The sequence below is a fragment of the Halichoerus grypus genome, chromosome 8 (genome assembly GCF_964656455.1).
Source record: "Halichoerus grypus chromosome 8, mHalGry1.hap1.1, whole genome shotgun sequence".
In the NCBI taxonomy this organism is placed as follows: domain Eukaryota; kingdom Metazoa; phylum Chordata; class Mammalia; order Carnivora; family Phocidae; genus Halichoerus; species Halichoerus grypus.
In genome coordinates, this window is record NC_135719.1 from 62,988,751 (window position 1) to 63,001,216 (window position 12,466).

Genomic DNA, 12,466 nt, shown 5'->3' on the forward strand with positions numbered 1-12,466 from the left:
CTTCTGCTGGTTTTAGATTTTGTTTGTTGTTCTTTTTCTAGCTCCTTTAGGTGTAAGGTTTGTTTATTTATTTGAGATTTTTCTTGTTTCTTGAGATAGGACTGTATTGCTATAAACTTCCTTCTTAGAAACACTTTCGTTGCATCCCAAGGTTTTTGGACTGCTGTGTTTTCATTTTCATTTGTTTCCTTGTACTTTTTTATTTCTTATTTTATTTCCTGGTTGATCCATTCATTGTTTAGTAGCATGCTATTTAACCTCCATTTATTTGTGGTCTTTCTAGATTTTTTCTTGTGGTTGACTTCTATTCTCATAGCATGACTTCAATCTTCTTAAATTTGTTGAGGCTGGTTTTCTGGGCTAATATGTTATCTATTCTGGAGAATGTTCTGTTTGCACTTAAGAAGAATCTGTATTCTACTGTTTTAGGATGGGATGTTCTGACTATATCTGTTAAACCCATCTGTTCCAGTACATCATTCAAAGCTATTTTTTCCTTGTTGATTTTCTGTCTATATGATCTGTCCATTGATATAAGTGGGGTGTTAAAGTCTTCTACTACTATTATATTATTGATTAGTTCCTTTATGTTTGTTATTAACTATTTTATGTATTTGGATGCTCCTATGTTGGGTGCATAAATATTTACAATTGTTATATCTTCTTGTTGGATTGTCTCCTTTATTATTGTATCATGTCCTTCTTTGCCTCTTGTTACAGCCTTTGTTTTAAAGTCTATTTTGTCCTATATTTAAGTATTGCTACTCTGGCTTTCCTTTGACATCCACATCCTTTGCATAATAGCTGTTTTTCCATCCCTTCACTTTGAATCCGCAGATGCCTTAAGTCTAAAATGTGTCTCTTGTAGGCAGCATATAGGTGGGTCTTATTTTTTTTATCCATTCTGTCACCCTATGTATTTTGATTGGAGCATTTAGTCCATTTAAATTTAGAGTAACTATTGATAGATATGCATTTGTTGCCATTTCATTACTTGTTTTGTGGTTGTCTTTGAAGATTTTCTCTGATCCTTTCTTGTCTTTCTCTCATGTTTTGGTGATTTTTTTAGTGATATATTTGGATTTCTTTCCCTTTCTTTTTGGTATATTTATTAGTTGTTTTGACATATTGTTACCATTAGGTTTGCATATAACCTCTTCTGCATATATCAGTCCATATTAAATTGATGGTTGTTAAAGTTTGAACCTATTCCTCCCCTCCACCCACATTTTAGATATATTGTATCATGTTTTATATCCTTGATTATTTTTTATAGAAATATTCATTTTTATTACTTTTGTGTTCCCTGTTTTGTGTTACACTGTCGCTTTTGGTCTCTCCTTTCCACTCAGAGTCCCCTTTAATATTTCTTGCAGGGCTGATTTAGTGGTCACAAACTCCTTTAGTTTTGGTTTGTCTGGGAAACTCTTTATCTCTCCTTATACTCTGAATGATAGTCTTGTTGGATAGGGTATTCCTGGCTGCAGATTGTTCCCATTCAGCACTTTGAATATATCATGCCACTCCCTTTTTCTGGCTTAAAAAGTTTCTGTTGTAAAATTTCCTGCTAACTTTATGGGTTTTCCCTTGTAAGTTACTGACTTCTTTTGTCTTGCTGCTTTTAAGATTTGTTTTTCTTTATCACTATATTTTGCAAAATTAATTACAATATGTCTGGTGTGGGTCTGCTTTTATTGATTTTGATAGGAGTTCTTAGTGTCTCCTGGATCTGGACATCTGTTTCCTTCCCCAGATTAGGGAAGTTTTCAACTATTATTTCTTCAAATAAATTTTCTGCCCCTTTTTTCTCTCTTTTTTGGGGACTCCTATAATACGAATATTATTGCATTTGATGGAGTCATTGAGTTCCCAAGTCTTTTCTAGTTTTGCATAACTTTTTTCTTTCTTTTGTTAAGCTTGATTACTTTCCATTAATCTGTCTTCTCTGTCATTAATTCATTCCTCTGCTTCTGACATCCTGCTATTCATTCCATCAAGCGTGTTTCTCATTTCATTTATTGAGCCCTTTATCTCCACTATGTTATTTTTCATCTCTGTGTTAAGGCTCTCACTCATATCTTCCACTCTTTTCTCAATTCCAGTGAGTATCCCTATGATCATTGTTTTAAATGCTTCATCAGGTGTGTTACTTATATCTGCTTTGCTTAGATCTCTGGTTATGGCCTTGTCCTGTTCTTTCATTTGGGATAAATTTCTCTGTCTTCTCATTTTGTCTACCTCTCTGTGTCTGTTTCTCTGTGTTAAGAAAGTCAGCTATGTCTTCTGCTCTTGAAAGTAGTGACTTTATGAAGGGGAGACCCTAGAGTGCGCTGCAGTGCAGTGTCCCCTGTTCACCAGAACCTGGCACTTAAGGAGAGTATCCTATGTGTTTTGCTTATAACCTGCTGTTGTGTTTGAGTCACATTTCCTTTCTGTGCAGTCATCTGTACTGACTCTGCCTGTTGTGGGCTGTGCTTCCTCTCCGTGGTGTTAGTGGGACTCAGGCAGGCCAGTTCTGAGGGGACTTGCCTGAAGGGGAACTTGGAAGTGGGGCAGCAGTGTTAGCAAGATTTGCATTGGGCCACTAGGCCTATGCTGGATCCCCCAACATGCTGCTTTACCTGGGAACTGTGTGCCAGGGCAGCCGGGAGCATAAGGCTGGGCCCAGCATGTGATGGTGGCCAGGGGCATGCAGCTACGCATGGTGTGGTGGCTGGGGGCATGCAGCTAGGCATGGTGTGGTGGCTGGGTGTGGCACACAGCAGCAGTTGTGCACCTGGCAGCTGGACAGGGCACACATGCAGCTTTAACAAAATTTGCCCTGAGCCCTGGGCCAAGGCTATAAGTGTCTTTATAGCCTTGCCTCCTGCAGGTGGTTTTGTATTTATGCTGGGGAGTGGGGAAGGAAAAGGTGCCTACCAGCTCCCTCATTTTTGGAGAAGTCCACCAACACATCTGAAGTCAGTATGAACAGATTTGTTTCCCATTTGCCCCCAGCGTTGTGTAAACTGTCATTTTTATGTTGCCTCTTTGCACAGGCTGCTGTCCCTTTAAGGGTGATGACTCAGCTATCACTTGACCTCCTGGCTCACCCAGTGCTGAGTCAGGTGACTTTTAAAGCACTGGTTATACAAACAGGAGGAATTCAGCCCTTTTAGTTTTTAAAGCCAAATGTTATGGAGATTAGTTTTCCCTGTGTGAGCTGCCTGTTGTGAGGGCCCATTTCTCTGCCCTCTTCAGGCAAGCAGCTCCCTCCCTCCTGAGGGCAGTCTCTCTCCACCTTTCTGACCTTCCTAATGTTTCAGAGGCAGTTTCTTCTCTAAATTTAGTTGTAGAATTTGTTCTGCCAGTCTTCAAATTGAGCTCTGGTTTACTAACTTGGATATGGATGATAACCTAGCTGTAAATGTGGATGGGGTGAGCTCAGGAATCCCTACTACATCATCTTCCCAAGCTCATCCTCTCAGGACTTTACTATAATATTGACATTATTATTATCTATACATTTATTTCTTCTTACAACATATTTACCATGTCTTAGTTTAGCCATCATGTCACAGTTTTACTAGTTCTGGCTGTGGTTGTCTTATCCTAGTAAGTGCTTTAATTTCATACTGAGTTACTGATAATGATAGAGTTGGAGTAGATATAGGACAAGAGAAAGTAATAATCATTGATTGCCTTTACATGCCAGCTTTAATGCAGGAACCTTCATTAACTCATCAAATGCGTGCTTTCTGTGTGCCAGGCACTGTGCTAAGTGCTTGAATTACAAAGCCAAACTAAACATGATTCTTGTCCTTATTTTACTACATATGTATATTTTACATACATTTGGCAGATGAAGAAACTAAGACTGATTAACTAGCCCAGGGTAAGGCAACTAATGAATAATAAAGCCAGTATTCAAATTCAGCTCTGCATGGTACCAAACCCATGCTCATTCTCACTGCAGCAATTGATCTGCCTTTTAAGAATAAATAAAATTACTGACATTATGTGTACAAATTCCAACTTTAAATTGTAATATTTATGTTTTTAATTTCATACATGTTTTATTTTTTAAGCCTGACAGAGAAAATCAAGATTCCTTGTTCGACAGAATTTCAGAAAGCTATGTGATACTTTTCATGAGCATCCCTACAAGTCGAAAAGATGCATTCCTCCAGGTAAACATAGAAATTAACTGGTTACACTAAGCATTTTTAGAACAAATGAAATTTTAAAAATAGTCATTTTATTTAAACACCTATTAGAACATATTTTGTTACTTTGAAAGCAAATTTCCTGAAGTAAAGTAAGTAATGGTCATGTTTTAAAAGTTATGTTTCCCCCTCATTATATTGTATTCCATTGCCTAAAAGTCTTACAGAATCTCCTTAGTGTGGTATAGGTATTTTGTTTGCATATTGATAATTTGAAAACTACTATCTTATTCTGTGTATATTCTTGGTTTTTTTTGTTTACCTATAAAATTTATCATTTTTCTGTGATCATTAAGAGCTGTAATCATCAAGACAGTAGGGTACTGGCACAAAAACAGACACATAACACCATACACAAAAATAGACTCAAAATGGATGAAAGACCTAAATGTGAGACAGGAACCCATCAAAATCCTAGAGGAGAACACAGGCAGCAACCTTTTTGCCCTCAGCCGCAGCAACTTCTTCCTAGAAACATCGCCAAAGGCAAGGGAAGCAAGGGCAAAAATGAACTATTGGGACTTCATCAAGATAAAAAGCTTTTGCACAATAAAGGAAACAGTCAACAAAACCAAAAGCCAACCGACAGAATGGGAGAAGATATTTGCAAATGACATATCAGATAAAGGGCTAGTATCCAAAATCTATAAAGAACTTATCAAACTCAACACCCAAAGAACAAATAATCCAATCAAGAAATGGGCAGAAGACATGAACAGACATTTCTGCAAAGAAGACATCCAGATGGCCAACAGGCACATGAAAAAATGCTCAGCATCACTCAGCATCAGGGAAATCCAAATCAAAACCTCAATGAGATACCTAGTCAGATACCTGACTTAACTCTAGTCAGAATGGCTAGAGTTAAGTCAGGAAACGACAGATGTTGGTGGGAATGCGGAGAAAGGGGAACCCTCCTACACTGTTGGTGGGAATGCAAGCTGGTGCAACCACTCGGGAAAGCAGTACAGAAGTTCCTCAAAAAAGTTGAAAATAGAGCTATCCTATGACTCAGCAATTGCACTACTGGGTATTTACCCCAAAGATACAAGTGTAGTGATCTGAAGGGGCACCTGCACCCCAGTGTTTATAGCAGCAATGTCCACAATAGCCAAACTATGGAAAGAGCCTAGATGTCCATCAACAGATGAATGGATAAAGAAGATGTGTGATAAATACACACACACACACACACACACACACACACACACACGCACACACTGGAATATTATGTAGCCATCAAGAAACCAAAATCTTGCCTTTTGCAACGACATGGATGGAACTAGAAGGTATTATGCTAAGCGAAATAAATCAATCAGAGAAAGACAATTATCATATGATCTCACTTACATGAAGAATTTGAGAAACAAGGCAGAGGATCATAGGGGAAGGGAGGGAAAAATGAAACAAGATAAAACCAGAGAGGGAGACAAACCATAAGAGGCTCTTTTTGTTGTTGTTGTTGTTGTTAAGATTTTATTGTTTATTTGACAGAGAGAGAGACAGGAAGAGTGGGAACACAAGCTGGGGGAGTGGGAGAGGGAGAAGCAGGCTTCCCTCAGAGCAGGGAGCCCGATGCGGGGCTTGATCCCAGGACACTGGGATCATGACCTGAGCTGAAGGCAAACACTTAACAACTGAGCCACCCAGGCGCCCCACCATAAGAGACTCTTAATCTCAGGAAACAAACTGAGGGTTGGTGGAGTGAAGGGGGTTGGGAGGAATGGGGTGGCTGGGTGATGGACATTGGGGAGGGTATGTGCTATGGTGAGTGCTGTGAATTGTGTAAGACTGTTGAATCACAGATCTGTACCCCTGAAACAAATAATACATTACAGTATTTAAAAAAATAATAAAAATAAAAGAAAAATAAAATGTGTAGGAATTTCATTACATACTTTTAAATTTAAACATCCAGCACCTCAAAGCAGAAGTCACATTCAGATGCTTTGTTGTGTTGACATCTGTAAATCAGATATACAGTCATATTTTGTAGTTGATAACTGTTTTCATGGGTAAAACAAACTTAAAAACAGTAAAATATCCTTCACAATGAAAATATAAACAAACTTACATTGCCAGACAATATGTTCAGTCTTCACCTATCTTTCTTACTCAAAGCCATATATGTGCAGTGTCTATAAAAGGAAACCACTAGTGGACTGGGAATAAGGAGACTTGGTCTCATGTTCAGAATCTGCTACTAATTACCTGGGTGATCTTGGCAACACATTTAGTCTCTCAGTTCCATAGCTGGAAGAGGTTGATTAGAACTGTGATTCATAAATTGTCATTTTGTAGAATAGTGGTGTTCTGAAAGATGGACTAGGATTTTTTCTGCTAATTTTGAAATATTTTTTCTTATTTTCATATAAAAGCTAGTTAATGGTTAGGATTTTTGGCAAATTGTCTAGAAATGACAAAAACAGCTGTTTCTCCTATCCATAATCTTTTACTTAGTCTGTCCTTTTGTGGTGAATGAGCCTAGCCTACCCACATGGTTTGATGAAATCAAGCATGCTTTAACATAATGCTCTTGAGAAAAGGATAACAGGCCTATTTAAAGTGGGCAAAGAAAGTACTGGTACCATTGCATATCCCCCATTCTCCAATTTATAGCCCTACACTTTTGGTCCAAATGTTCTCCCCTGGGATGGATATGCCTTTCGATAGATGTTATATTTATAACCTTTCTCAAATCACGACTTGATTTTTTTCTGGGTCCCTATTTTTTTGTGGCTTTTTCTGAGGAGAAATAAGAAGTTGTTTAATCAAGATTCAAAGCCTCTTTGAGAATAAGATGTACATCTTGGTGATTTGACCCCTTGGCCTGGGTTCAGTCTTCTTTTAATACTTCCCGTTTATGCTTGAGAATGAGGACATCTACATCTATCTCCCCCAGAGCTGTTTAAGTAGAAATAAAGTCTTATCTCTTATTGACAAATTTCCATTATTTTTAACTCATTCAAACAAGTCAGGGTTTTGTTACTGCTTGCTCATCTGATTTACCTTGGACCTAACAAAGAGAAATTTATTAATTTTTAAGAATTTTAAAGTCATCGTCATGTCCCACTATTCAGTACAAATTAGCTGAATCTAAACATATTTAGTGTGACTTTTACTTCACTTTCTTCCAGTGTCATACAATGATAGACCTTCAGAAATTTTCCCAACACAGTTTGACACTTGATCCTTAATCATGAAGATGAGATATTCACAGAAAGCTTTTAGAATTTCCCCTTATTCACCTTGTTCAACCTTTTAATTTTAATAGTATGATTTTTTATACCAAAATATATGATTGTTCCTGGTAGTAAAAATGTTCATGATTCATTTCAGTAAAATTAAATATACAAATATGTTAAAGCATTCCCCCCCACCACCACCAAAAAATATCATGGAGTTCTTCAAAGAATATTATCACTTATCAGCAAATATTATCACTTACCACCTGGAGTAGATGACTGTATTAGTTTCTTATTGTTGCTATAACAAATTATCACAAATTTAGTGACTTTTAAGACAATAAAAATGCATTTTTTTAGAGTTATAGAAGCCAGAAGTCCAAAAATGAGTCTTCCAGGACTAAAATCAAGGTATCAACAGGGCCAATTTCTTTAAGAGGCCCTAAAGGAGAATCCATTTCTTGCCTTTTCTAGCTTCTGGTGGCTGCCAGCATTTCTTGGATTCTGGTCATATTATTCTACTCTCTTTTTTCTGCCATCCCATTGCCTTCTTTTCTTCTGTAGTAAAAATTTCCATAGCCTTCCTCTTATAAAGACATTTATGATTGCAATTAAGGCCCACTGGATAATCCAATATAATCTCCCCATTTTAAGATCTTTAACTTAATGAAATCTGCAAAGCCCTTTTGCTGTATAAATGAACATTTACACACTCCCAAGGATTGGGACAGTGACCTCTAAGGGACACTTAGATTACAAAATTTTACATTTAATATTAAGGGCTAAATGTGATTTTAGATATTTATTTGGTTGCTGAGAACCAGAATAATAAATAAAAATTTTTTTAAAAAATTTAAAGAAAAATGTAACTTTTATGTTTAGTTACTTCCTAAGAGGAATTTAGTAGTTTAGGGATTTTAAGTCTAATAGAATAATGGTAGAACCATATATTTGTTGATACCTGATCATATTTTTCATATGTAAACAATATAGTAGTAACTGCAATATATTAACTCACCTAAACAGACTTAAGTTATTTAAAAATATGCTTGCGGGACGCCTGGGTGGCTCAGATGGTTAAGCATCTGCCTTCGGCTCAGGTCATGATCTCAGGGTCCTGGGATCGAGCCCTGCATCGGTCTCCCTACTCAGCAGGGAGTCTGCTTCTCCCTCTCCCTCTACTGTTCCCCCTGCTTGTGCTCTCTCACTCTCTCTGTCAAATAAATAAATAAAATCTTTAAAATAAAATAAAAAAGTAAAAATAAATAAATAAGTAAAAATATGCTTGCTACTCTTACCACACACACACACACACACACACACACACACACAGAATGATAATTATGTGAGGTGATAGAGGTGTTAGTTAATGCTATAGTGGTAATCGTATTGCAATATGTAAGTGTATCAAATCAACATGTTGTATACCTTAAACTTACACAGTGTTATATGTCAATTATATTTTAATTAAAAATACACAAATATACTTTTTATTATAATGATCTGTATATGTCACTTTCTAAAAGAGGATAACAATACCAAGGTTAAATGAAATAATCATCAAACTTTATCTTAAAATATAATCATCAAACATAATCTTGTTAACTTCATCTTTTATCCAAATTAAATTTTCTAAATGAAATAATCATCAAAACTTAAAATAGAATCATCAAACTTTATCTTAATTGTTAACTTCATCTTTTTATCCAAATTAAATTTTCTAAAATGTGAACAAATAGCCAAATTGACTTTATTTTCAACTCTTCTTTGTTCATGTCCCTCAATTAGGGGTACAAAGAAGTTATAAGTGGCCAAATGCAAGCTATAAGAAAAAAGGGACACGTATATTTCACATACTTAATAATAATTTCTTTGGTAGTTGACATATACTATATAAAATATAAAATTATTCTAATATGACTCTATTTTTGGTAGGTGTATCCTGACTGTTTGGCACAGGCCATCTATGCAACATTCCAGGAAGCATTTCCAGAATCGAGTAATTTTTTTAATGATGAATTTAAAGAGGATCTGGGGAATAATATTTTTCTCTGGTTGTCAGGTATGAGTATATCATTTACATATTGATCATTATTTTGATACCTAAAACTTTTCGTATACAGTATCTTGTTTACTCCAGCTAAAATAATTGGTAATTCTTTGCCTTACAAAACATGCCATATTGATGCCTATGTTTTAAAAAAATAATTATTTTCTTCTGAAAGTTTTGCTATAACAAAATTAATCTGTTATTAGCTTTAGAAGCCAAATAATTTTATAGACAATGGAATTATTATAGAAAATTGAATTTCCATAAAAATAAAGTTATACTATATATATTTATATTTGGAAGGTAAATAGTTTAAGTTTCCTTGGAATGCTACTGACCTTTTTATGGCAAATAATACTGGTTAAATTCTAGAGCTAACTGAGTTCCTTGCAGAAATACAATCAATCACTAATCAAGGAAAAGTTGTTTTTTGAATCATGGTATATGTGTAGGTGGGAGTGATAGGACTGAAAGGTTGAAGGAAAGTAAAGTTCTATCCTAGAGCATTTAGCTAGAGATTTAGGTACTTGAGTTTAAAACTAACGTATAGTTTCATATTCCGGAGTGACCTTCCCAACACTTTTTTTTTTTTTAAGACTGCTTTACTCCTATGGACTACCAGACGCTATTTTCAAATAGTTCTTCTTGTAAATCTTTTGATACAAATTTTGACTGATTTTTAAAACTGTTTTATACCAGTTCTTAGCAACCAAACCATTTCTAAAAGAAAATGTTTCATATTTTAAGAAGGGAGCCCTTGAGAGGTAAAGACTAGAAAACAGCCCTGAGAAACCAACCCCCACTCAGTCAACACACACAGTCAAGAGTCTCCTAATTATAGAGAAAAATCCAACTAATTCTAATATAAGAAATAAAAAGGGAATGGACACAGCATTCATGCCAAGATACTATATGAAAAAATGTGATGAAGAACAGGACAACTTTCCTACTGACTTTTCTAGACTGTATTGTGTCCCCCAAAATTCACATTTTGATATTCTAACCCCCAGTACACCTCAGAATGTGACTACATTTCAATATAGGACTTTAAATAGGCAATTAGGTTAAATGAGATCATTTGAATGAGCCCTAATCTAATAAGACTGGTGTCCTTAGAATAGGGAGACACCAGGGATATGTATTCACAGAGAAAAGGCCATGTGAGGACACAGCAAAAAGTTAGCCATTTGTAAGCCAAGGAGAGAGGCCTTACGAGAAATCAAACCTGATGGTGCCTTGATCTTGGACTTCCAGCCTCCAGAACTATGATGAAATAAATTTCTGTTGTTGAGGTCCTCCAGCCTATAGCATTTTTGTTATGGCAGCCCTAGCAAACTAATACATATTTTTAATACTCAATAGAAAAAAGTTAACAAAAACATGAAATTTTTAACCTAGCAATTAAAAAATGGAACACAGCAGAAATAAGTTATAATCCAACTTTCTAACAAAAACTTCTAAGAAATAATGAAACAATCATAGTTGTAAGGGGAGAATACAAATTGGAAACATAGGAAGTCCATGGAACTTCCTATGGGAAGAACCCAGCTATACACACACACACGTATACATGAAATCACCGTGTTGACCAAGAGATAGAACATATCCAGAATGTAGTTGCGATTTTGGTTTCTGTTTTACCCAAAAGTCTTCTGAGATAGTGCCTTTTAATGGCAAAGTCTTTTGTGTTTATATTTTAGTTATTAATGTCTACTTTTTTGCTTTATGTTAAAGACTGTGGCTTGTATCATATTTGGAGTTTGGAAGTTATTGAGTTGTTTCTATTATATAATGAATGATACATAGCAAAATATTATAAATGGTACCTAGTGACTTGAAAACAAAGATATATTCCTATTTGTCAGAAATAGAATTCTATGTATTCTCTGTGTGGTTGCATAGACTAGTAGACATGTGTGTTTCCATAGGATTTTATTTGTATTTCCAATGGTTTTAATATGTGCTGTATCTTTAATCAATTAAAAATCCCTTTTCTCTTATAAAAATATATGAGTTCACAAAAGAGAGAAAAATTCTTTTTGTCTAACATAAATCTTCACCTGATACAGTTTAGATATATCTTTTACTCTTAAATTTACAATGAATAATTTTTAGGGATTTTAGCTACCAGTAAAATAATACTGAATCAATTTTATAGAGACATAAAATTAGATTTTTTTCGAGTCTTTAATTATAGTCCTGTTATTATAGAGGCAAGCGTATTGATTTGACTTCTACCCAACGTTATCTAAAAAAAATTAATATTATAGGAAGAATCCCTTTACTCTTGCCATGACCAGGCAAGGATCAATAGGTAAGTTTTAGGATCATTGTCATCTTAACTTTATTGAGTCATCCAACTCATGAAAAAGGCATATCTCCCTACTTATTTAGGATTTTGGTAACTTATCTCAGTGTATTTTATATTTCAGCATATAAATCTTGTACATATTTTATTATTTTTCCTCGGCATTTGGCGTTTTCAGAGTGTTATTAGAAATACTTTAAATTTCATTTTCAGACTATTGCTAATGAATTATAATTTGCCTTTTAATTTGTATCCAGTGATTGGTAAAATTCGATCCATAGCTTATCTGTACATACTTTTGGGTTTTCTGCGTATAAAATCTTACCCTCTGCAAAAAAATTTCTATTTCTTCAGTTTCCAGTTATTTCACTTCATTTTTTTTGCATTATACTGAATACAACTTTATAATTAATATTGACAATTCCAAAGGCACCTCACACCTTTAGTCAAAATGACTAAAATCAACAACACAAGAAACAACAGGTGTTGGCAAGGATGTGGAGAAAATGGAACCCTCTTGTACTGTTGGTGGGAATGCAAACTGGTGCAGCCACTGTGGAAAACAGCATGGAGGTGCCTCAAAAAGTTAAACATAAAATTACCCTATGATCTAGCAATTGTACTACTAGGTATTTGCCCAAAGAATGCAAAAATACTAACTCAAAGGGATATATGCATCTACAATAGACAAATTATGAAAACAGCCCAAGTGTCCATT

The 12,466-nt window shown here is 35.2% G+C and overlaps 1 protein-coding gene across 2 annotated transcripts in view; it reads left to right on the forward strand.

The window, feature by feature from the left end:
- Positions 1 to 12,466, forward strand: part of FAM227B (family with sequence similarity 227 member B) — a 210,149-nt gene that overhangs the window by 36,837 nt on the left and 160,846 nt on the right. For both annotated transcript variants that reach the window (XM_078079389.1, XM_078079388.1), the window contains exons 10-11: positions 4,068 to 4,169; positions 9,326 to 9,452. In XM_078079389.1, coding sequence (XP_077935515.1) covers positions 4,068 to 4,169; positions 9,326 to 9,452 — 229 coding nt within the window. The remainder of the gene's footprint in view (positions 1 to 4,067; positions 4,170 to 9,325; positions 9,453 to 12,466) is intronic.